General features: G+C 48.5%; 1 protein-coding gene across 2 annotated transcripts in view; it reads right to left on the bottom strand.

The window, feature by feature from the left end:
- The window catches only part of chchd6a (coiled-coil-helix-coiled-coil-helix domain containing 6a), a 135259-nt gene that overhangs the window by 53405 nt on the left and 54973 nt on the right, over nucleotides 1-26881 (bottom strand). For both annotated transcript variants that reach the window (XM_063209532.1, XM_063209533.1), the window contains 2 exons: nucleotides 19088-19158; nucleotides 484-619 (listed from right to left, as the gene is read on the bottom strand). In XM_063209532.1, the coding sequence (XP_063065602.1) occupies nucleotides 484-619; nucleotides 19088-19158 (207 nt within the window). The remainder of the gene's footprint in view (nucleotides 1-483; nucleotides 620-19087; nucleotides 19159-26881) is intronic.

The following is a 26881-nucleotide window of genomic DNA, read 5'->3' as shown; positions in this document are numbered from 1 at the left end:
CACTTACAGTAGGTGTGCAAAAACACTCTTTATGGACGGTTTTGACTTAAATATATATATACGTATATATTTGTCTTTTATTAGTTTATCTATGATAGGACAGTTTAGATTGGACAGGAAACGAGTGGGGGGAGAGAGAGATGGGGAGGTTCAGCAAAGCACCTGGGCCGGAATCAAACCCGGGTCACAGGTGTAGCAACCCAGTGCCCTACCGTTAAGAGCCACGGCAGGGCCCTGTTTTGATTGCTTTAGTTGGACTGCTTTGATCGCTTTAGTCGGACTGTTTTGATTGCTTGAGTAAAAATGTACCTTTTTTAAAAAATATATATATTTTTGGGGCGTTTTCGCCTTTTATTTGACAGGACAGTGAAGGTAAGTGACAGGAAGTGAGTGGGGAGGGAGAGAAGGGGAGGTTCAGCAAAGGACCTGGGCCGGGAATCGAACCCGGGTCGGCCGCATAGCAACGGCAGGGCCAAAACGTACCTTTTTAACTTTGTTGATGCACTGTATGTACTCCTTGGCCAGGTCGGAGCAGTTGAGGGTCTCCTCTCGGTTGTCCTGGTAACAGCGCATGATCTGGGACTGGAGGACGGTGCACACGGGCTCTGTGTTACGGGCTCTGCAAGAGAACAACAACAGCAAACACAGAGAAATCAGCACAACTTGTCAATAGAGTTGTCAATTGCAATTTCAAGAAGTAATATATATATACTTTTTTTTTTTTTTAAACCTGATGAAGGTCTAAGGACCGAAAGCTTGCAAGTCAAGTAAAGCTTCTTTGCACAAAAATAGACCTGAAGTGTGCGGATTGTCTCCTTTTTATACAGAAATTTCTACTGAATCCTGCACCTTCTAAACAGATGAGCGGTGAACTATCACAACTAAAGAAAAAAAAAAGGAAAACGTCTGATTTGATCATCATGGATCAGCCGTGGTTTAATGGTTAGGCAGGTGGTGTTGAAAACAGAGGGTTGCAGGTTTGAATCCCCCCTCACTTCTCCCTACACCTCCATCCATGGATGAATACCCCTTGAGCAAGGCACCTAACCCCATATTGCTCCAGGGACTGTAACCAATATTATGTAAATAACGGTAAGTCACTGTGTAAATGTAATGCAGTGTACTCTAATCATCTGAGAATGCTGAGAACAACTGTGTGCAATAAACATAATTTTGTAGATAGAAACGTAACAAATGTTTTAATTCAGCGGTCTTTGCATTTTGTTTTCAAAACAGAGAAAAAGGAAACTACTTCATGGAACCTACGTTGCTGTAACACAGAATATGTGTATTCCTTTCCTCTTTTCACACCATCCCCGTCTCACCCCCCTCTTCTCTCCATCCCCGTCTCATCCCCCTCTTCTCTCCATCCCCGTCTCATCCCCCTCTTCTCTCCATCCCCGTCTCATCCCCCTCTTCTCTCCATCCCCGTCTCATCCCCCTCTTCTCTCCATCCCCGTCTCATCCCCCTCTTCTCTCCATCCCCGTCTCATCCCCCTCTTCTCTCAATCCCCGTCTCATCCCCCTCTTCTCTCCATCCCTGTCTCATCCCCCTCTTCTCTCCATCCCCGTCTCATCCCCCTCTTCTCTCCATCCCCTTCGCACCCCCCTCTCCTCTCCTCTCCTCTCCTCTCCTCCCCTCTCCTCCCCTCTCCTCCCCTCTCCTCTCCTCTCCTCTCCTCTCCTCTCCTCCCCTCCCCTCCTCCCCTCCCCTCCTCTCCTCTCCTCTCCTCCCCTCCCCTCCCCTCCTCTCTTCTCCTCTCTCGTCCCCTCCTCTCATCTCCTCTTCTCCTCTCCTCTCCTCTCCTCTCCTCCCCTCTCCTCCTCCCCTCTCCTCCCCTCCCCTCTCCTCTCCTCCCCTCCCCTCCTCTCCTCTCCTCCCCTCCTCTCCTCCCCTCCCCTCTCTCCTCCCCTACCCTCCTCTCCTCTCCTCTGCTCTCCTCTCCTCTCCCCTTCCCTCCCCTCCCCTCCTCTCCCCTCCTCTCTTCTCTCCCTCCTCTCCTCTCCCCTATACCTCCCCTCCCCTCCCCTCCTCTATTCTCCCCTCCTCTCTCCTCTCCTCTCCTCTCCTCCCCTCTCCTGTCCTCCCCTCCTCTCCTCTCCTCTCCTCTCCTCCCCTCCTCTCCTCTCCTCTCCTCTCCTCTCCTCCCCTCCCCTCCCCTCTCCTCTCCTCTCCTCTCCTCTCCTCTCCTCTCCTCTCCTCCCCTCCTCTCCTCTTCTCCTTTCCTCTCCTCTCCTCCCATCACCTCCCCTCCTTTCCTCTCCTCCTCTCTCCTCTCCTCCTCTCTCCTCCCCTCTTCTCTCCTCTCCACTCCTCTCGTCTCCTCTTCTCTTCTCCTCTCCACTCCTCCCCTCCCTTCTCCTCTCCCCTCCCCTCCCCTCTCCTCTCCTCTCCTCCCCTGTCTCCTCTCCTCTCCTCTTCTCTCCTCTCCTCTCCTCTCCTCTCCTCTCCTCCCCTCTCTTCTCCCCTCCCCTCCCCTCCCCTCCCCTCTCCTCTCCTGTCCTCTCCTCCTCCCCTCTCCCGTCTCTTCTCCTCTCCTCTCCTCTCCTCTCCTCTCCTCCCCTCTCCACTTCTCTCCTCTCCTCTCCTTTCCCCCTCTCTCCTCCCCTCTCCTCTCCTCTAATCCATCCTCTCCTCTCCTCTCCTCTCCTCTCATGCTTATTTCCCCTCTTCATGCCTTGCGGCCCCTGGTGGAGGCTGCTCTGCTCTGCTTGGGTAGAATGGAAAAGAAGGAATGCGGAGAGACAACTTAAACTGAATTACGGGGCCAAGAGGATATTCATTAATATTGCTGCTGTCAACTGTGACAGTGGCTAACACAACTATGATAAATAGCTCAAAGCTATGGGAGTAAATGGGGGGAGGGGTTGTTGAGGGGTTGCAGGGTTGTCAAAGCAATGGGAGTAAATAGGGTGGAGGGGTTGCGGGGCTGTGAGGTTGTGGGGGTTGGGTGAGCGCGTAGCGGACTGGTTATGAGCTGTAGAATATAAACTCTGGGAATGTGAAAAGGTGGATCACCTTCTTTTATTTTTTTTATTTTTTTTACACAGCAGCAGAAAACAGACAAACGTTTTGGAGAAGAAGAACCTGAGTGCGATCCACCTTCTCACATTCTACGCACCACACGGAAGACCGCGGTGTATTATCTACTACTTATGTACGTGTATAAACTTATAAATCGTTATACATATAAATCTTTCAGTGTGTCAGAGGGGTGTTTGAGCACGGCCACGGTAGGGTAGGGTTGGGTTGGGTTGGGTAAGGTTGAGTGAGGGGTTGGGGGTTGGGGGTTGGGGTGGGTTGGTTCAGTGTTGGCTTTGGATTTTGGGGTGGGTTGGTTGGGTTTGGGTCTGGGTCATTTATAATAAAAAAATAATAATAATAATAAGTGTGCGGACTCCTCACTCCGAAAACTTAAATTTCCCCCCTGGGATCAATAAAGTTACTCTACTACTACTACTACTACTACAGTCAGCCCCCCTGAGATGTGCACAATCTTCATCTTCAACCAAATGGATATAAACTCTGGCATCCTTTCAGCGTGTCAGCGGAGGTGAATGAGTGTGGACTGGTTTGGGGTGGGGTGGGTGGTGTTGTGTTGGGGTGGGGTGGGGTTTGGGGTGGATTGGTGTGGGTTGTGTTGTGTTGGGGTGTTTGGGGTTTGGGGTGGGGTGGGTAGGGTTGTGTTGGGTTTGGGGTGGGGTTTGGGGTGGATTGGTGTGGGTTTAGTTTGGTTGGGGTGGTTGGGGTTTGGGGTGGGTAGGGTTGTGTTGGGGTGGGGTGGGGTTTGGGGTGGGTTTGGTTGGGTGGGGTGGGTTGTGTTGGGTTGGGGTGGGGGGGGTTGGGGTTTGGGGTGGGGTGGTGTGATGTGGGGTGGGGTTTGGGGTTGGGGTGGGTTTGGGGTGGGTTTGGTTGGGGTGGGGTGGTGTGGGGTGGGGTGGGGTGGGTGGGGTGGGTTTGGTTGGGTTTGGGGTGGTGTGGGTTGGGGTGGGGTGGGGTTTGGGTGGATTGGGGTTTGGGGGGGGGTGGGTTTGGTTGGGGTGGGGTGGGGTGGTGTGGGGTTGGGGTGGTGGGGTGGGTTTGGTTGGGTTTGGGGTGGATTGGGGTTTGGGGTGGGGTGGGGGGTGGGGTGGGGTGGGTTGGGTTGGGGTGGGGTGGGGTGGACCATCACGGTATGGTGGCTGCACAGGCTAGCCCAGACCCTCAGGTGGAGCCTTTCAACGCCCTGGTCATATATAGATCTGCGCCGAGTGATATGTGGAAAGAAGATCAATAAAACTTGACTTTCTTTTTTGCTTGACTGTGCCAAGCCGTTGGTTTGCACAGTAAGTACACTGCAGTGCAAAGTAGAAATGCGTTTGTGTTCCGAGAAATGTGTCTGAAAAGCTGTAATGTGCTTCCAAACAAATGTACACAGATTATGGTTTTACGCAAAAAAAAATGCTATCGCTCTGTGAAATAACTTCAATGTGTTTGAATTGAAGATACGTGTGTTTAAATTAAAGATACACCGAATACACCGAAACCTTCAATGCCGAGCCCCCACAATGCCCACAGGGGAGATTGGTGGCTTGGGTGTCTAAAATCAAACAAATCTCTGGAGAGGGAGAGGAGCAAGAATAATTGAACGATGCGATTAAATTAACCATTGTATCACAGTTAGAGATATAAATGCCGCTCGCCTCGCGCACCTATCACTGTCAGCCCAGCCCACAGGTTGCCACCCCAGGGCAGCTCCACCTGCGGCAGGCTACGCACCATGTCAAATGACATCCCATTGATGAAGTAAGGAGATGCAAGTGCCACTGTGTCTTAGCCATCTCTCTCTCTCTCTCTCTCTCTCTCTCGCTCTCTCCCACTCTCTCTTTCTCTCTTTCTCTCTCTCTCTTTCTCTCTCTCTCACTCTCTCTCTCTCGCGGCTTGTCCTCGGAGGATCGGTTGACACTGTGTTTAATTGAAAGACGAATTAAAGCACTGCAGCCACTGTGATGTGATTTTTTTTTCATTTTACGTTCACAGGAAGGATAGCCGTAGCCATTTCAATTAAAACATGTCAGCACCTCATTCACCCGCACCGCTCTCCACTCCACCTCAGACCCCACTCCATAAGAGCGAACACATAACAACGAAATGAAACGATACCACCGAGTCGACCACACTGCTGTTCTCCTGTGGAACACGCTTTCTTATCAGCGGCAACAATAACAGAGAGAGGGAGAGAGAGAGAGAAAGAGAGAGAGAGAGAGAGAGAGAGAGAGAAAGAGATAGAGAAAGAGAAAGAGAGGGAAGCGGAAATAAAGCCTCCATCAACACCCCATCTCCATGTAACTCGGCCAACGTCTATCAGATCCTGTGGTTTTATCCGACACAGAAACTGTTTTTTTTCTTTTGGGTTTAATTAGCCCTCGGGGAAGACTATGGTGGCCACCTTCCTTCCTGTCTCACTCCGGCAGATAAGAAACTCTCCTTTAATTTAAAATAAACTGCCTTCATCAGGGAAAGGAAAAGACTTCTGATAGTGCAAGAGGTTTATTAAAAGAGCCTGAAGCAGAAAATTGGCTTGCCTGACTGAGCCAAAAGCTGAACTAAATTGAACCAAATTGAAGGTGAGGTCTTTAATAAAAATATTAGCTGAGCTGCTTATACAGTGGCCTTAAGTAGTGGAGTAGTGGACCTACACGCGCGGACATTCATTTTCTTTCCTGGTTTTCACACTGGCGAGTAAATAACATTACAGCTAGAGTTAATTACAGCATTTCTCCCATTAGTCCTAATCTACAGAATGTAACACCGCACGGCCAACTAAACTCTCAGATGCACCGGCTCGCAGACGCACGCACCAGCGTAAAGAATGAAACAGTAATTTAATGAAAACTACAAACACGATTATTGCAGCACTGCGCACATAACACACACACACACAGCGCGAAACAGAATTTTTATAAGAGGCTGCCAGCAACAGTGATGACACCATGTGGTAACGCAACTGGCTGAGGAGAGAAACTCCTGTTGAATCCTAAGAGCCCAGCACAGCCCGGTAATAAGGAGAGAGGAGAAGAGGAGAGGAGAGGAGAGGAGAGGAAAAGAGGAGAGGAGGAGAAAGGAAAAGATAAGAGAGGAGAGGAGAGGAGGAGAGGAGAAGAGGAGGAGAGGAGAAGAGAAGGGAGGAAGAGGAAAGGAGAACAGAGCAGAGCACAGCCCGGTAATAAGAAGAAGAGAGGAGGAGAGAGGAGAAGAGGAGAGGAGAGGATTAGGGAGGAGAGGAGAAGAGGAGGGAAGAGGAGAGGAGAGCAGAGCAGAGGGGAGGAGATGAGAGGAGATCAGAGCAGAGGGGAGGAGATGAGAGGAGAGGAGAGGAGAGCAGAGGAGAAGAAGAGAGAGGATGAGAGGAGAGGAGATGATTAGGGAGGAGAGGAGAAGAGGAGAGGATAGGAGAGCAGAGGATAGGAGAGGAGAGGAGAGGAGAGGAGAGGAGAAAAAAGAGGAGAGGAGAAGAGACTAGGAGAGGAGAGGAGAGCAGAGGAAAGGAGAGGAGAGGAAAGGGGAGCGGAGGAGAGGAGAGCAGAGAATAGGAGAGGAGAGGAGAAGAGAGGAGAAAAAAGAGGAGGAGGAGAGGAGAGGAGAGGAGAGGAGGAGAGGAGAGGGGAGGGGAGGAGAGGAGGGGAGGGGAGGAGAGGGGAGGAGAGGAGAGGAGAGGATGAGAGGAGAGGAGAGGAGAGGATGAGAGGAGAGGAGAGGATGAGAGGAGAGGATGAGAGGAGAGGAGAGGATGAGAGGAGAGGAGAGGAGAGGAGAGAGGAGAGGAGAGGAGAGGAGAGGAGAGGAGGAGAGGAGAAGAGGAGAGGAGAAGAGCGGAGAGGAGGAGAGGAGAGGGGAGGGGAGGAGAGGGCTGGAGAGGAGAGGAGGAGAGGAGGAGAGGGCTGGAGAGGAGGCTGGTAATAAGCAAGAGAGATGGTGCGATTACCACAGGGTTGTTGTGTTGTACAGCCAGTGAGTGCACCCAAGAAATCTTCAGATACGTACGTGCAACCCTATCAAGATCTGTTGAAATCCCCTTTTCTGAGCAGCTTGTGCACGAGGGAAATAAATAAATAATCCAAGAGAGAAGGAAAACGAATGGGATGGCGGGTGGAAGGAAAGAGGGAGAGAGTAAAAAAAAAAAAAAAGAAGCTTGACGTGTGGTGCAAGCCATGGGGGCTTTATCAGTTCGACGAGTTCACTTGACAGGTTCCCTGAAACGGAGGGTCTAAAATTAACTAGATTAGAGGCGCGTTTTGCTTGACCTCGGTCGAGCGCTAGGCTACTAGCGGCAGGCGTGTTGCTGGCAGCCGAGAGCTCCCCTCTTGCCTTGCCTTATCTGCCTCCGCTCCTTCTGAAGGCCCGCGCTCTGACAGTTTTTCAATTGACTGAGCACAGGGTTTCAGCCAGCCGCTCCTTCCTCTTCCTCCATCTCTCCCTCCGACCCCCTTCTACTCCTCATCTCACCTGCAGTCCTTCCTCTTCCTCATCCTCCTCATCATCTTCTTCCTCCTCCTGTCTCTCCCTCCCTCCCCCCTCTCCCACTCCTCATCACCAGCAGCTCTTCCTCTTCCTCATCCTCCTCATCCTCTTCCTCCTCCTCCATCTTTCCCTCTCTCCTCCCTTCCTCCTCATCTCATCTACAGCCCTTCCCCATCCTCTCTCCCCCCCCTTTTTCCTTCCTCCTCATCATCCTTCTCCATCCTTCTCTTCCTCCTCTGCCCCCCCCTCTCCCTCCTCATCTCACCTGCACCATCCTCCTCTTCCTCTCTCCACGTTGGGGGAACCACTTAGACCTGTCAGCCCCCGGAGAAGCTGGCTCAGGATGGAACAAGCGGAGCAGGCAGGCAGGCGGGCGAGGAGAGGCGAGGCGAGGTGAGGTGCCTGCTCGGAGGCAACAAGGGGGAATCTGACAACGCTGGTAATTAATGCAGGTCTAGGCTTGGCTTGTTAGACCCGCAGGTTAAGAAGTTCCCTCCATCTGTTGGCGTTGTTCCTGCTCCTGACCCTGGAACAGAACGTAACGCTTCCTTTTGTCTCTCTGTCTCTGTCTCGCATGGTACGCTGTGCCGTGCTGCACCATCAAGCCTGCCTCCTCGTTAACCCAGCGCAGCTACACTTCAGACAGGTGTACGCACTAGTGAGATGTTGTCCTCCCCAGCGGGAGAGATGAGGAGAGCAGGAAGAGACACGAGGAAGTTGAAGAGGTGCTGTTTGCCTTGTTGTTTGGACAGATCCACTGTCACATCATTCACACACAAATAGGATGGGTGACTGATGATCGCTGAGCTCTAGCTCTTTCTCCAGCGCAACTGGACTTGACATTAAGTTTACCACGTTGACAGGCGAAGCGTCAAACGTCAATCTAAAGTTCAGGTGACACACAGCATGTCACCTTCAGCCCTAATGGGATTCAGGGCATCTCCCAGTGGGGTGTAGCTGTGTGTTGTCATTAGATCAGTGGTTCCCAAACTTTTTCAGAGGGGACCCCCTTTCGGAATATATTCGTGACCCCACCCATTCACCAGTCTTAGCCTAGCAATGGATTTCTAGCAATATCAGCAGACAAATTAATAATGGAAAATCAAGCAATATTAATTGACAAAAATTGCCTAGGCTATGTCCCTTTTGTCCGTGACCCCCCTAGGGATCTCGACCCCCAGTTTGGGAACCATTGCATTGGATAGAGCAGTGGTTCTTAACCTTTTTTTCTTAACGCACCCCCTTACCTGTGCCCAAGACAAGCCATGCACCCCCAACCCAAACTTCTACACGTGTACACGCACTAAAAAAGGATTAATCAATACCTTAATGACTTTACATGGGGACCAAAACATGTTAAAATTTGGTTTAAATTTGGCCTAATTGTAATGTTCACTACAGAATTTTGGTCACAACCTTAACACAAACAAAATTCTGCGCACCCCCTGAAATCTCTGGTGCACCCCCAGGGGGTGCCCGCACCCCAGGTTAAGAACCACTGGGATAGAGTTCTCCTAGACCAGTATTTCTCAAACTTTTTCAGACCGAGGACCACTTTGTCCACCCCAAAATGTTAACGGAACACCTGTAAACAGTTGACGGGTGCAAATTTGTCGCTGCTAATTCAGATGCAGCAGATCCCTTACTTTTAATTCACATTACAAGCTGATATTGTGCTGAAAATGTAACTTCAGCTGTGTTTAGCTTCGTAATAATGTTACAAATACAGCCTACTGCTAGCTTGTCTTGGAAAAGAAGAAATCCATTCGCGGACCACCTGAGCTCTGTCACGGACCACCAGTGGTGCCCGGACCACACATTGATTATCACTGTCCTAGACAAGGCTCAGATTGTTGCTGCATAATGTTCATGCTCGTCATCAAGAAAAAAACTGAATTACAGTGACATTCATGAGGAAGGACAGAGTCTCTACCGGAAGAAAACAGGGCTGGACTGGGATGAAAAAGCAGGCCGGGCATTTTTAGCAAAGGCCGGTCCGACAGTCACTGAGGGACACATTGAAGCCTGCGACAACATTATTATTCATCCATTATGGGCTATCTTGGCCACAACAGCCACAACCAATCCACCAGGCATTGAGACTGACAATGAATCCTGAGACAACCCTTTTAGTGATCTATTATACGAGCAATTTTGACCACAACAGTCAAAATGAATATTTTAAATCTGACTCGGGAAAGGTCAGCTGTAGAGGCGTGAGGACTGATACCAGTACACTGTGTGGAGGACCATAGCCTCGCGACGCCATCCTCTGTACTCCACCCAAAGATTTTGGCTCCGCACATCGTCTGGCAAAAGCCTCGAGCTCGGTTCTCTCAGTGTTTCGCCAATCAGCAAACAGTTGAGAGTGGTGACGTAGAACTCACCCGCGAGCTCCGTTACTGATTGGTTAAGGTAACTACAGTATATTCACACTTTCGTTTTGTTATTTGTATGCTTTTGCGACGCTATAACGTAACAGGCATGCTAATAAAGCACTATATGGGTTTTAATTTGAGTTTGGAACTTCAATTAATTTAAATGATAGAGTAAGATCAGACCATCTCCCATCGTCCACGGAGACAGATTCCTCATGGCTTTTGCCAGACTGATTGACGGAGTCAACAGTCGGCTATTCACCCAGGCTAGGAGGACCGGGCCAAATATAACAAATAAAAAACACGTACATCCGTCTCAAAAATGTTTTGGGTGCAGGACTAGCAAAGTCACATGAAAACTGAAAATAAAGTCTACAACACCAAGCTCCCGTATGTATTACTTTAATGTGACGTTTCGGGCAGCATGCCCTTCATCCTATGTTGACTTTATTTTCAAGAGGACCAGGCCAAAGTCATCAACGGTCCCCCGGGCAAATGCCCTGTATGCCGTATGGCCAATCCAGCCCTGGGAAGAAGAAGGAAGGAGGGGTGCTCATTGTAATGGGAGAGGGGTAAACGCCGGAGTGATAAACATGCAAGTATGGTGCACTGCCTACTGACTAAATTATCGGCTGCTCTGCCTTGCATGACAAACAAGCTGCTGCATCCACATTAAATCTAAATCATCTTCAAGTGATGCTGCAGTTTACGCACATGATCTTGATGCAGACAGCCAGTAACTGCAGAATAACTGCTAGCTGATTTTCTGGAACGCGGTGAATAAAAAAATAAAACTGATCCATCCTGATGCGAAAACAAGCTTTAGCAACTATCAAACTCTGCAGCACGCATTCCCAAGATGGTAGTTATTTTTAAAAAGGTACCAAAAACCGTAACAGAAACCACAATAATGATGCTGGCTGAATGGCTGAATGGCTGAAGCTTCTAGTGTGCCGAATATAATCCCTCACAAAACATGGACTGACACTTTTTAGGTAATCACTACTGCAGTGCATACAGGTATATAGTGTTAAGAAAAAAAGTTAAAGTAAAAGTAAAAACAAGAAAATAAACCCTGAAAACATCTTTTTAACAAATACCAACAGAAGAGAGTCAACACATCTTTAAACACGAGAAATATTGACAGGCAAAGGTCGCACGAGTGTTGTGGATGGGCAAAATAACATGCAAGCGTCTGGAGTTCGGGTGCGAACTGGATAACAAATGTATTGGCTGTGTCATACTATGCAGCAGCAAAGGCTCAACCCCAATCATTCTGACTGCAGGTTCCTTTTTTTGGCATAACGAGGGGATTGAGTTCAAGCAAAATGTCAAAACAAAATGTGTTTCATTACACAGTGTGTAGTTATATGGCCGTGGCACTGTGACAGAAGGATAAAGAACAAGGGGAGCATCTTGCTTTGAGGGCTGAAATATACTGTACATACTAATGCAGTGTGCCTCACTTTTGAGAAAACCCTGAAACGACTTGCAGGTGGCATTAAGCTTTTTCATTTGTCAGTCTAGCTAACAGTAACACCTCCCCAAAATAAAATAGAAACATATTTGGCTAGGCATTCTCCTCAATATATTTCACATTAACATTTTTTCCCCTGAGGAAATGAATACAAGCCTTTGGGGCACCTAATGCTGGAGGCCGTGTCGTGGTGGTAAAGCTTAAAGCCACTCAGATCCACAGGCGGGCGGGCGGCACTGCGCTGAGGGAAGGGGAGAAGGGTAGGGTGTGGAGTGGAGGCAGGCAGGCAGGGGTGAGGTGAAGCAGGCAGGCTGAGCCAAGATTTAGCCCAGAGAGGAGAGGGGGCAACCAGGCAGAGCGAAAGATTAACGCTGGGGCCTTGCCACGCTCCACAAGTCTGGGGCTGTCCGTCTCTCTCTCTCTCTCTCTCTCTCTCTCTCTCTCTCTCTCTCTCTCTCTCTCTCTCTCTCTCTCTCTCTCTCTCTCTCTCTCTCTTTCTCCCGCTCCCTCAGCCCTGCCACCCAGTCTCTCTCTCTCTCTCTCTCTCTCTCTCTCTCTCTCTCTCTCTCTCTCTCTCTCTCTCTCTCTCTCTCTCTCTCTCCCACAGGCAGGGCCACACAGGGAAGATGGGCTGCGTCTCTTTCTGTACTCCTCCAAGTCAAGTCGAGGATTAAAAAAGCGAAGGATTCAAACATCAGGTACGGTGGAGGAGTGGAAGAGTGGAGGTGGTGGAGGATGGGGAGGACGATGGGGGGTAGTGCAGGCGAGGGCGAGGCGAGGACGAGGGTTTGTGGTGTGACACGCTGGGAATACAAATATCAAGCTGCTACTCTGAGGTGTAGAGCCTTGAAGCCTCTACAAATGCTGCTCTTGTCGCTTGTGAGCGCAGTCAATTGTAACCTGTTTCACCCAAGCGAAGTTTGAAACAGAGTTAAGTTGTTCGACAGAGTTCAGTTGTTTGGTGAAACAACCGAAAGAATTCTAAGTGTACTGGGTGTAGCTAGCCATTGTTGAGATATGGGGGAGGTACCATGTCAGATCTTCTCCATTTCTGGTTTACATGATGTTTACATTAGAAGTGTTTTATTGCAAAACGGTGTATCCACCATTTATTTTAACTTTTGCATTGTATTATTGGAATTGACTGTTCAGAGGCAGTGTTGCCACATTGGGCTGTTTCCCGCCCAATTGGGCTGCTTAGGATGGCCTTGTGCGGGTAAAAATGGCATTTTGCAGAAAACCCCGTCCAATTTTTGCCATAGAAATCAATAGAATTGGGCGGAATTTGGTGATTCTAGGCGGGATTCAAGCATTTTTTGGGCTGGAAATCATCAGCCTCGTCTGGCAACCTGTTCTGTTCAGAAGTCCCATCACTTATGTGTGAATTCTTGCCATTCAAATATTTTGAGAACATACTTTTTAAACCTACAGTATATAAAATGCATCTTGCTATGCAATGCAATGGAATGCCCAATCCAAAAATGTCAATTTTCCAACATTCTCCAAAATGGATATGCACCGTTTTGTAACAGAATTCTTCATTTGTTACATGATGTTTACATTTTTCACTGTGGGGAAGACCTCTAAAAAAAGCTTCATCTGTAAAATCTGTATGATGGTTTAAGAAACAGACAATGCCTTCATATATTTCAGATGGATTTAAGTCTTGTTTAGAGCCACTAACACTTACACTGAATATGATAATATTTGATGTTAACTTTCAAGAATACACACATCAAATGCTGACGGAAGATCAAAGATTCAGCTCTACAGTCCAGGCATTTCTTCTTCTGGTAGAAAACAACCAACAAAACACCTTTTCGATTTTTAGAACGGCAGCATAATCTCCTTATTGAGCCACAGACGTCAATACTGTAGTCATGATCAAAACACGCTGGTCTGATAATAACAAAAACATGAAAGTTTTGAAACAAAGAACAAAAACGCTTGAAAGTACAAACAGAGAGGCGCCCACAAACCACTTCAATACCTCTGCCATTCCACATGGGCGAGCTCTGGGCACAGGATCGCAGAGACGAATGCCATATTTCCTTGCTCACACGCAGGGCCGCTGACTGCTTTGGCTGGCCCCAGGACAAATTCATCAGAAAGGGGCCCCAAGCCCAATACATACAGTACAACGTAATGAGGAACTAATTCTGGGCCTGGGACAACTATCCCTTTTGTCCCCCACCCCTGTCGGCACCCCTGCTCACACGTCCAATGTCAGTGCGACAGCTCATGAGTGAAGTCATACACTCTATGCAAACACAAACACACACATGTGAGATTAGCGGCTAAAGCCCCTGATTAGCAGCCTGCAGGTCTGGGCCGTGAGCTTAATCAAATAGCACTACACCACCCGAGCATGCTGACACCACCCGAGCAGAGCAGACACCACCCGAGGAGGAGGCTGACACCACCGAGCAGGAGGAAGCTGACACCACCCGAGCAGGAGGCACACCACCCGAGCAGAGCAGACACCACCCGGGCATGCTGACACCACCCGAGCAGAGCAGACACCACCCGAGCAGGCTGACACCACCCGAGCATGCTGACACCACCCGAGCAGAGCAGACACCACCCAAACAGGAAGCGCACCACCCCAGCAGAGCAGGAGGCTGACACCACCCGAGCAGGCTGACACCACCCGAGCAGGAGGATGACACCACCCGAGCAGGAGGCTGACACCACCCGAGCAGAGCAGACACCACCCGAGCAGGAGGCTCACTACACCACCCGAGCAGGAGGCTCACTACACCACCCGAGCAGGAGGCTCACTACACCACCCGAGCAGGCTGACACCACCACAACCCGAGCAGGAGGCTCACTACACCACCCGAGCAGGAGGACACCACCCTAGCAGAAGAGGCTGACACCACCCGAGCAGCAGGCACACTACACCACCCGAGCAGCAGGCACACTACACCACCCGAGCAGGAGGCTGACACCACCCGAGCAGGAGGCACACTACACCACCCGAGCAGGCTGACACCACCCGAGCAGGAGGACACCACCCGAGCAGGAGGACACCAGCCGAGCAGGAGAGGCTGACACCACCCGAGGAGGCGGCGCACTACACCACCCGAGTAAGAGCAGACACCACCCGAGCAGGCTGACACCACCCGAGCAGAAGCAGGAGGACACCACCCGAGCAGGAGGACACCACCCGAGCAGGAGGCTGACACCACCCGAGCAGGAGCTCACTACACCACCCGAGCAGGAGCACTACACCACCCGAGCAGGAGCTCACTACACCACCCGAGCAGGAGGACACCACCCTAGCAGAAGAGGCTGACACCACCCGAGCAGCAGGCACACTACACCACCCGAGCAGGAGGCTGACACCACCCGAGCAGGAGTAGGAGGACACCACCCGAGCAGAGACACCACCCGAGCAGGAGGCACACTACACCACCCGAGCAGGAGGCTCACTACACCACCCGAGCAGGAGCTCAATACACCACCCGAGCAGGAGGCTGACACCACCCGAGCAGGAGGCTGACACCACCCGAGCAGGAGGCACACTACACCACCCGAGCAGGAGGCTCACTACACCACCCGAGCAGAGCAGACACCACCCTAGCAGGAGGCGCACTACACCACCCGAGCAGAGCAGACACCACCCTAGCAGGCTGACACCACCCGAGCAGGAGGCACACTACACCACCCGAGCAGGAGGACACCACCCCAGCAGGAGCAGACGCCAACCGAACAGGAGCAGAGCAGGCTGACACCACCCGAGCAGACTGACACCACCCGAGCAGGAGGCACAACACCCAAACAGGAGCAGGCTCACTACACCACCCGAGCAGGAGGCTCACTACACCACCCGAGGAGGAGGCTGACACCACCCGAGCAAAAGGACACCACCCGAGCAGGAGGCTCACTACACCACCCGAGCAGGCTGACACCACCCAAGCAGGATGACACCACCCGAGCAGGAGGCTCACTACCACCACCTGAGCAGGAGGCGCACTACCACCACCCGAGCAGGAGGCGCACTACCACCACCCGAGTAGGAGGACACCACCCGAGCAGGAGCTGACACCACCCGAGCAGAGCAGGCTGACACCACCCGAGCCGAGCAGGCTGACACCACCCGAACAGGCTGACACCACCCGAGCAGGAGGACACCACCCGAGCAGGAGCAGGCTGACACCACCCGAGCAGGATGACAGAGGCTGCACACCACCCGAGCAGGACCAGGCTCCTCTCCAAACATCTGCGCTTCATCACAACACACCACACCCTCCATGGTGGGAATGGGGAGTAGGGAGTGGGAAGTGAGGAGTGGGGAGTGGGGAGTGGGGAGTGGGAAGTGGGAAGTGGGAAGTGGGGAGTGGGAAGTGGGAAGTGGGAAGTGGGAAGTGGGGAGTGGGAAGTGGGAAGTGGGAAGTGGGAAGTGGAGTGGGGTGGGGTGGAGTGTAGGGTGAGTTGGTGTGTGTAGTGCCGTGAGTAGTGAGTTGGTGATGGTGTGTGTGTGTGTGTGTGTGTGTGTGTGTGTGTGTGTGTGTGTGTGTGTGTGTGTGTGTGTGTGTGTGTGTGGTGAGTTGGTGTGTGTGTGTGTGTGTGTGTGTGTGTGTGTGTGTGTGTGTGGTGAGTTGGTGATGGTGTGTGTGTGAGTTGGTGATGGTCTGTGTGTGTGTGTGTGTGTGTGTGGTGAGTTGGTGCTGGTGCTGGTGTGTGGGGGCTGGCCTGGAGAGTCTCCAGTTGACTGAGTGAGGAGGAAGAGGCAGCGTGATTAGTGTTTGTTTTAAATTACACTGCTGTCGCTGTCTTAACATCTTAACCGGATTAATGTTTATCCTGCAAAGTTTCAATTCGTTTCTTTTCGTTTCTCTCTGAAGACAAACTGTCTGTCTGGCTCTACCTCTTCTGGCGTGCACTGCACTGCACTGCATGGCAGCACACAATGGTAACATAATTAGATAGACAAAGTGAAAAGGCGTCAGCTCTGTAGAACATGCATGTCGACAATGTGGACGGCGAGTCAACACTTGCTGTGGAGATACGATAATGTTCTAAGAGAAAGCAGTGCGACAATAAAAGGTAAAAGGACGGGACATATCATCCTACAAGCTTATTCCAAGCTTATTCCATTATGAAATAAATAATTAAACCCAACGCAATTATTCTTTCACATTTGTTTATAAATACCCAATATATAGAACAAATGCGTTCAGATTAAAAAATCCAATTAAAAAATGTATTGCATTAAACGGCAGTTGTTGAAAGGCAAGCTTTACAGCAGTTAAAAAGCAAGATTGGATATAATGGGCACAATCATGAAAGGTGAAAATGATAGCGAAGATTAACAAAGCATTTTGCACTGGGGTTGTTTTCCTCCACTGTATTACGCCAGGGGTGTTGCACAGGGGGGGTAAAACGTGACTGAGTTACCAGGGGCCCATGACCATGTACTGTATATAGGGGACCCACACAGTGTCTGATTTATGTAGATCAGTGATTCTCAAACTGTGGAAGGTATCACAAGAGGGCCTTGAAATCATTTTCTAAAAGTAAAAATAACATTTTTGTGTGTGTTGCTGTTGATTTATTTGAGTTTTATTGTTTATCGGGTCATAGGTGGGCCCCAAACATTTGTTAAAAATTCAATTGGAAAAGGTTGGGAATCCCTGATGTAGATATTATGGCTGCTGGGGGGTCCATTGGAGCTGATTGTCCATAGGGCCCACAATGTGCTGCTGCTAACGCCCCTGTATTAGGCTTCCAAACAATCTGCATTAATTACGAGGGCCCGGGATATTGTTGAGGCAGAGGGAGAAAATGAGCTCCGAGTCTCCCACACGGGGAGCAAAATGAATCGAGTCTAATGAATTTCAATTGGCATTTCATCTGTGTCTTTCCATGTTCTCCTTCAGAGGTGTGTGTGTGTGTGTGTGTGTGTGTGTGTGTGTGTGTGTGTGTGTGTGTGTGTGTGTGTGTGTGTGTGTGTGTGTGTGTGTGTGTGCGCGTGTGACCATTGGCACTGTATATGCATGTGTATGCGTGTATGTGTGTGTGAGCATGTTTGTGTGTGTGAGGTTTGTGTGTGTGTGTGTGTGTGTGTGTGTGTGTGTGTGTGTGTGTGTGTGTGTGTGTGTGTGTGTGTGTGTGTGTGTGTGTGTGTGTGCGTGTGTGTGCACGTGTGTGTGTGTGTGTGCACGTGTGTGAGTGTGTGTCCATTAGCATATGCGTGTGTATACGTGTGTGTGTATGCGTGGTGTGTGTGGACTGTGTTGGTGTGTGTAAACGAGGTTGAGGAGGGAGGGTCTGAGATGTGTTTGTGTGTGTGTGCGTGTGTGTGAGTGTGTGTGTGTGTGTGTATTTCTCTCAGGGACGGCCAAAGAGGTTAACAACTGCAAAACACTCCTCATATTCACAGCTGGCCCCTGGGGGGGTCCTGGGTGATGGGAGCCCAGCACAGCACAGCACAGCACAGCACAGCACTGCATTGTATTTCCCCCATCTCATTTCCCTCACCCAGCAGCAGGGCTGGACTGGACATCTGGCATAGCGGGCAATGCCCCGTGGGCCCCGCACCCTCAGGGGGCCCATATTTTCAGAAATGTAAAAAATTCAAAAACATGTAAAAAAAAAAAAAACATTTCTGAAAATAGGGGCGCACAAGGGTGCGGGGCCCACCGGTGAGTCAGTTCTGCGCCACTAATTATGAGGGGCCCGTTTAAGACAAAAGTGCCCGGGCCCTATTTCTCCCCCATTCCAGCCCTGTCCCTCATCCAGCCCTGTGTATTTAGCTGTGTGGATAACACATGAAGTGTATTGACGTCTGACAGACAGAAAGAGAGAAAAAAAATGCGACACCGTAAAGAAATTTCAAGCAATAACCATGGAGGCTGTACCAGTAACAAAGTCCTGACTACAACGATTCATAAATGCTTGTGTGACAAAACTAAGAGGGCCGTAAATGACAAAACTAAAATGTCTCGCGACACATGGGGTTTTCATTACATTGCCAATGACTAAATCAGCTGGTTTCATATTTACTAATCATATTACCTCATGTGGATACAATTACACTATTGATCTGGTGCTGAAGAATATTATCCCCTATTGCCAAAGCAGAGGATGGATATCGCCAACAGGATGGGGGGAGGAGATACCGCATGTACAGACTAGCTCAGCTGTTACCAAAGTGGGGGTCGGGGACCCCTGGGGGGTTGCGAGAGGGTGCTGGGGGGCCGCGGGAGACTCGCAGGAAAAGTCTTGATAAAAAAAAAAGGAATAAATTGAATAAGGTACACCAAAATAAACCAAGAACTGCATTATAATACATTGCATCTGTGACCACTACTACAACTATTGTTATTTTTTATATTTCCCAGTGGCACTGACTCACATACCTGGGTGTGAAAGGGCATGTACAGAAAAAATAGAACGGCGTGACACCATGTAATAGGGGCCTTGGCTGGAATCTATCGTTATTTATTTGGGGGGCCTTGTCATGGTAAAGTTTGAGAACCCCTGGAGTAGCTGATGCGAAACCCAGAGATGTACAGCGCCTGATAACCAGTCAGACAGCTCAGAAATACCACACTGCTCCCCACCGGGCAATTTTGTTTTTGTTTTCGTTTTTTGTTGTTGTCAGTAAATAGCAAGTCAATGTCTCTGGAATGTGTGCTGTGCTGTGCTGTGCTGCGCTGTGACTCTGATTGGACCCCAATTTTGGATTTTGTTTCCATTTTCTGATGGGTCTCGGCCACTTACCTCACATGGGACTCGGACCTGGTGACAGCGGAATGGAACTGGTCCTGGGAGGCCTTATACCGCTCCAGGTTCTGCAAATCAAAACAACAACAATCACCATTAGACAACACAAAAACAACACAAAGACACCGAGGTAAAAAAAAGAAAGAAAGAAATAGACATGAAACATGAAAACACACTGATGATAAATAATGTGTGGTGATCTGTTCACATGGGGGTCTATTATTTGCTACTTAGCTTTAGTTTTTCGGAAAAAAAAATCATACTGCATCACAGGATAATTGTATGTGGTGTCTATTATGTATAAAAGTCATATTTTGTCATTTAGCGTTTCAGACAAGCAGACCATGAAGAAACAATGATGAGATATGAACCGTGTGTGAACTGTGAGAGCTAGCTAATCATTAATACAAAAGCCCAGCTCAGCTCCAGTGTTAGCTTCTAGCACTGAATAAAATATATGACAGAAACACGACAACACTGAGAAAACTGGAGACATTCACAAGAGAATGCTGTCTGCACGAACAGCAGACCAATTATCCTACAGAAAAACAAGCTGTACGGTATCCACGCACAACAACAACCACACAAGGCTACAATCGATTAGGACAATCGGTTGAAAAACATATAGATATGGACGTGCGTAAATCAAAACCTACAATCACACACACTGCATTACGGAAGATCCCATTTCATTTCAAAGACGCAGAGGTTCTCAGAAGACAGAAGTTTTAAAAGCTTAAGTGTGAACAATGTTAGGCTCCCATGCTGTGTGAATATATGAAACCAACTGTCATCTTCTCCTCACTCTGTGGAAGGAGCCGCACAATGAGCTGTCTCAAGAGGCCTGTCACAACCAGGCAGGCAAACACGGCAATTGCCTAGGGCCCCCATGTGAAAAGGGGCCCCATAGTAAGGACTGGATATGTACTTGTATTCAAATGATAGCAAATTAGTAATAACAACTTTGTGAGTGAGGTGAAACCTCCCTAAATTCAATGACCGAAAAGTGCAATGATACTGCCATCAAAATCTCTCTCTCTCTCTCTCTCTCTCTCTCTCTCTCTCTCTCTCTCTCTCTCTCTCTCGAGGGGAACCCCCGAGACTAATCCCCATTAGTCACAAAAGAAGAGAAGGGGCCCCAAGTCTCTCTTTGCCTAGGGCCCTCAAATATCTTGAAACGGGCCTGGGAGAGGGGAATAGTTTGGGTGCCTAGAGGAGATCCCCTTAATTATTTCTAACCCCTTAAACCCCCACCAGACGAAGGGCACCAGTCAGCCACGATATAAAGATGGAGATTTAGACGGACAGCTGGGGGCCAATCGGGGCCCTCTGTAAATGAAGAGAGGCAGTCAGGTGAAGAATAGGAGAGAAGTGTGCAATCAAACACGACCTTCATCAATCCACACAGAACAGAAAGGGATAGGACCCCAGCCCTAAAACCCTCCGCAAACCCCCCCCCCCAAAAAAAAAAGAGGAGAGAAAAGGACCTTCATCAATCCACACAGAACAGAAAGGGGGGGTGCAGAGGGATAGGACCCCATCTCCAAAACCCTCGGCAACCCCCCGCCCCCACACACACACACACACCCCAACCCGCCACCCCAAAAAAGAGGAGGAGAGAAAAGGACCTTCATCAATCCACACAGAGAGTAAGGGGACCGACTGAAGAGGGAGGGGGGACCTGGGTCTTTCACATCTCATACCCACATCAACCCCATCCCAAAACCCTCGGCAACCCAACCCCCCCGTCCAAACCCCCCCAACAGAGGAGGAGAGAAAATTACCACAGTTCACCAACCACCTCCCTCCATTCAAGCGTTACTGATATGCATCGAACTGAAAGACGAGAAAGATGAGACCATTCTTGCATAACAGAGGAAACTGATGAGATCATATCATTAACTGTTTCGGGTACTACAGACTTATAAAGTGCAGATGAAACTCTACAGTTAATTGCATTAATTTCCTTCAGAAGGAAAGACGGTCGGCATACTTTATTTTTTGGCCACACCATCATACAGAAAAGCCAGTTACAGTTAAGTTTATATTCCCTACTTATTACTTGCAAAAGCTGACACGAAAATGACAGGTAGTATCTCAATCCAGCACTGAGCCAAATATATCTCATGAACTGCCTCCCACTTCCAAAGAGCCGGCTGTCAGCTTTCTTACGGTATTTCAAGTCGTAGCAATAGCAAAATGGAGTCCTGATATTAAGACTAATTTCAACTGACGTGAGCTTTTCTGCCTCCTTACATCAGAAACTGCACGTTGCACTGTATACATACATCAATGTAAGGATTTACATTTGGTGTTTTACAGAACCTCAAAAATAGCCCAGCAATGTGCCCCATGTGATCTTACATGGGATAAAACACTTGAGCAAGCTGAAGTGCAGGTGATGTGGCAGTGTACTGCCCTACAAAGGCAACCGGGACTACACTACACTACACTACACTACACTACACTACAACTGAGAAAAATGCCATACAAGCCTTGGTATTAGGTTGGATATTGTATTTACTGTGATTTTGACATATCAACATCTCCAAAACGGGACACATTTGGACCATAAGGCTTTATCACAAGATAAAGGCGGTGTAATGAAGACCATTTTCAGTCTGATCTCAATTTTTGACAAAATACTGTATGTAGTTACTGTAGTTTGCTTTTGTAAGGCATAAGGAACTTTTTTCAACTCGATCCGCCCAGCATGGAGAGGCGGAGAATCCGCAATCCGCCTTGCACTGATATTCGACGCGAAATCTGCTCCTCTTTATACACAAACAACATAAGACATACGCCTTCTACTGTAAATCTGTGTCCGGTGTGATCGCGGCCAAACAGGACATTCAGATGTCAAGAGGAGACATAGAGGGTGACCTTCTGCAACCTGAGTAGACGTAACTATGACATCATTTCCTTCATTCTCAGCAGCATCTACTGCGGCACTGACTTCATCCTCCTGGTGACAGCATGGATCAGGGTTCCCACACCTTTTTCATGAACAAATTCAAGGGTAACACTTTATAATAATGTTCCTTAGTAAAGACTCAGTAAATAATTAACTAATGATGAATAAAACATTAACAAATGTTTTTATTATTAACTAAGTTTTATTAATGCTTTATAAAATATCTACAAATGATATATGCAAGATTTTACACACCTTATAACAGAGTATTTTATTCATTTACAAGCAACTTGTAAATGTTTGATAAATATGAAATATTAACATAGCATTTCCTAGTCATTTACAAGCAAACAAACGTTTGTTAATGTTTTGTTCATCAATAGTTAATAATTTATTAAGTCTTTGTAATGCTTTTTTGCATCCATTATTCTAAAGTGTTACCAATTCAAGCACTTCTCAAGCACCTTCAAGCACCATTTTTTCAGTTTTCCAGCACCTTTCTAAAAGTCGCGGGAAGGGCTGTGGGGGTCCTCCCCCAGAAAATGTTGTGTTTTTAAGATGCAATTTTCCTGCACTCTCATCAATTCTAAGGCAAATCCCATCTGACATCTCACTCCCCCAGATTTTTGATTTACCTGAACTTACTGGCTTACTGAGTTTGACTTGACACAAATTTCAAGCATTTTCAAGCACTTCACCAAAAATTCAAGTATTTTCACAACCTTGAAAACACTTAATTGAAATTCAAGCATTTTCAAGGAAGGGAGAGAGAGAAGGGGAAGGGTCGGCAAAGGACCTGGGCCGGAATCGAACCCTGAGGTCAGCCGGTGTAGCAGTGCAGTGCAGTGCCCTACCGCTTCAGCCACAGCATGGCCGACGTCATTACTTTCTATTACTTTCTAACAGGCCTGCACGATACCAGAAAAAAAATTGATTCTCGATAACAGCATGCAATACCTCAATAACGATATTTAAACGATATTTAGAAATATAGCCGAGTGTTTTTCTTGTCACTAATTTGTTGGTCTGTGTTGGGGGGGCGCGGCTTTAGTCATGGCGGGCTTCTCGCGCATTTGTTGATATTCAGCTAGTGATTGGACAGCACAGAATTTGTTTTACTGGTCATTGATAATTAAGGCATTGTCACGATATGAATATCGCCACTCTTGATATCGCGATTTCGATACATTTTCGATATATTGTGCAGCCCTACTTTCTATGTGGTGTAAGTGCAGGCCTCTTGAACACGGATTGCCAATTCGGCAGCGAGGGGAGTTGGCGATACGGAAAGGAATTAAAATCAACCAAAAATACATTACAGTTACCAGCACTTGCCCCATGAAACAGTAAAATTTCCACATCCGAAGAGGCTCCGGTGACTTTCTTCATTGTCTGCACTTACTAGTCTTTTCCCGTGACGCACCAGATTGTGAAGTGCAGGAGCGCAAAGGATGTCTCTCTTTCCTCTGTTGCGTTAGTGTCAGTGACATCACCTGTGTGGTGTCCAGACTAAATGCTACAGGGAGAAGCTGTCACTGAGGTGATGTACAGTGTTGCCAGATTGGGCGATTTCCCGCCAAATTGGGCTGCTTAGGATTGCCGCCTGCTTGTCAAAATGGGTAAAACGGGAATTTGGGTGGGTTCTTCAGCAAATGTATGGCCATAGAAATCAATAGAATTTAGTGCTTCCAAGTGGGTTTTAAGCATTTTTTGGGCTGGAAATCATCAGTCATATCTGGCAACCAAGGTGATGTAGAGTACATTGGCACTACTGTGCTCTGCCAGCTGTAATCCTGCAGCTGGCACCTGCTGTGCTTCCCTACAGTACCCTCCAGTCCACCCCTGTGGTGCTGATCCCATCGATTTGTCAATCTATGGAGGAGCTCTGTGCTTACCTACCCTTCTCTAGAAAAAAGGAGGTATTGCACACCAATAAAGTCTTTAGCTGTAGTTTAAAAGAAACGTTACTTATAATATAATAATAATAAAACATGGAGCAGAGTATGCAGCATTTTTTCCCCCTACCCTCCTCTACCTTCAATCGACCCCTGTGGTTCTGATCTCTTCAATTTGTCAATCTATTTCACCGCACACTGTGTGTGTGTGTGTGTGTGTGTGTGTGTGTGTGTGTGTGTGTGTGTGTGTGTGTTTATGTGTGCGTGTGTGTGTGTGAGTGTGTGTGTGTGTCTGCGTTTCTGTGTGTGTGTGTGTGTGTGTGTGTGTGTGTGTGTGTTTATGTGTGCGTGTGTTCGTCTGTTTGTGTGTGTGTGTGTGTGTGTGTGTGTGTGTGATTGTTTATGTGTGCGTGTGTGTGATTGTTTATGTGTGCGTGTGTGAGTGTGTGTGTGTGTGTGTGTGTGTGTGTGTGTGTGTGTGTGTGTGTGTGTGTGTGTGTGTGTGTGTGTGTGTGTGTGTGTGTGTTTGTGTGTGTGGTTCTAATCCAATCAATTTGTCAGTCCACTATGGCAGAACACTCAGGACCATGACCACTGGTAGTTAGTCAAGTCAAGTCAAGTAGGTTTTATTGTCAAATTCTTTACATGCACTGGTCATACAAAGAATTTGAAATTACATTTCTTGCTTTCCCATACAGACATAGACTAATCTAGGTAAGGACATAGACAGTATAGACATAGACAGTACTCATGCATGGACATAAGACAGTATGGACATAGACAGTGCTCATACAGACATTTAAAATGCAGGACTGGACAACAGAAGACTTGTAGAGAACATACATTAAGAGGAGGTATTTTGTTGTGCTTCGGTTGGGGCCAGGACAAAGTCCTCTGAAAGGGCCCCCCCACTCAATACATTCAATGTAATGAGGACCCAGCTATGGTTCCCCATCTCCCTATCAGCCTGGGCCCGGGACAACTGACCCCTTTGCCCCCTCTTGTTGGCTTCCCTGCCCCGCACAGTCTGCAAGCAGCATGCCATACCTCACACTTCCACCAGGGGCGCTGATCTCAAAACGGCAAAGGATACCATTTCTACTTTATAAAAAAAAATATTTTTTGTCTGTTTTAGACAGGACAGTTTGGGAGAGAGAGACGGGGAAGGGGCGTGTGTGTGGACCCGGGCTGGAATGGAACACAGGTTGGCCACATAGCAGACGAGTGCCCAACTGTTAAGGCACGGTAGGGCCAAGGATCCCATTTCTGACACCATAATGTAATGTTTTACAATATCATGAATCTTTCAAGACTGTGTGAGATAATACCTCTCTCCAGGGTCCAGGGGCATTATCATATTAAACTAGATTGAGCGGCACTGTGCCACCAATCTTTATTTTCCTTCAGGAAAAACTAAGTATCTCGACTCCAGCTCTATTACTCTATTAATATTTATAGAGCAAGTCTTTCACAGGAAAAAAAATGGTTGTTACAGATAACATTCCCTACAATGCTTACTTGCTTTTGCTCTTTGGGCAAAATTAAAAGCGAACAGCTTAACCTAGTATTATTCACCACTGTAGGCATAAACCATCATTAGAATCACTACACCACCCACTCAATCAAAAGAACGAGCCCCTTCTCTTTTGAAAGTTCACTTTCATATTTCCACACAAAAAAAATATCTGTGCAAAGCAAAAAATGACATTTTTTGCATGCATGCGTGGAGAAAGTGTCTGGAACAGCATTCTGATTGTGGTGGTTCTCCACAGGGGCGTATCAAGCCATTTTGGGGCCCTAGGCCAAATACAAGAATGGGGCCCCATTCATTACATAGTCAAACAAAGTCATTACATAGACAAACAATTCTAAATTCTAAAGAGTTATGTCTCTTGTAAATATCTTCGCTTACGTTACACACTGTAAGTGACAAATTACGATCAACTTAAGCCTATACTTTTTTGTGTGTTTACCGCCACTGGTGTGACAGTTGGGGCCCCTATGGAGGACAGATTTGGTCGGGCCCTAGGCAATTGCCTCGGTTTGCCTGACGTTAGGTCCGCCTCTGTGCTCCTCCTCCCCTTGTAGGAGCTTACGCTGCCCCTGCAGATCGTAGCGGAGTGGAGGCATTACACCCCCTGAGCTCCTGACATGTGTCGCCATCCCCGCGGCACACACGGGAAAAATCATCATCTCAATGGGCTTTTATTCCTCCTTTCTCTCTCTCTCGCTTGCTCTCTCTTTCTCTCTCTCTCTCTCTTTTTATCTCTCTCTCTCTCTCTGTTTCTCTCCTTCTCTCTCTCTCTCTCTCTCTCTCTTTTTCCATTTCTCTCTCCCTCTCTCTTTCTCTACCTCTCTATCCCCCCACCCCCTCTCTCTCTCTCTCTCTCTCTCTCTCTCTCCCCCCATTTCTCTCCCTCTCTCTCCATTTCTCTCCCTGTCTCTTTCTCTCTCCGTTTACCAAATTAAAATGCGTTCATTTGTCTCCCTTTTGGCTTTGAAGCAAGCAAATGAATTTCCTGTTTTGTTAGAGCGACCCCGGCAGAGGCTAGAGGCGCTCGCTTTGCTCGGTCGACAACTAAAGACGGCTGACGACGACTTTAGACGCTCCCGCACTCCGCTCGGCCCAAGTGAGGTACGGTACGGTACGTAAGGTTTTCTGCTAGCTTGCTCGCTGCCGTGGCGGTGGCAGGCAGGGCTGCACTGGCCATCTCATAACGGGCATTTACCCGTGGGCCCCGCACCCTTGTGGGCCCCTATTGGCCATCTGGCATAGAGGGCGTTTCCTGGTGGGCCCCGCACCCTCATGGGCCCCTATTTTCAGAAATTTAGAAAATGAAAGGGGGGCGGCCCAAGTGGGTGCAGGGCCCACCGGGATCAGTCAGTTCTGTATCGATCATTATGAGGGGCCCCTTTAAGCCAAAAGTGCCCAGGCCCTATTTCTCCCCCAGTTCAGCTAATTATGAGGGGCCCCTTTAAGCC

This window comes from Engraulis encrasicolus, chromosome 10, assembly GCF_034702125.1.
Source record: "Engraulis encrasicolus isolate BLACKSEA-1 chromosome 10, IST_EnEncr_1.0, whole genome shotgun sequence".
Lineage (NCBI taxonomy): Eukaryota > Metazoa > Chordata > Actinopteri > Clupeiformes > Engraulidae > Engraulis > Engraulis encrasicolus.
Note: the sequence above shows the minus strand (reverse complement) of the source record. Positions and strands in the feature narration are given on the sequence as shown.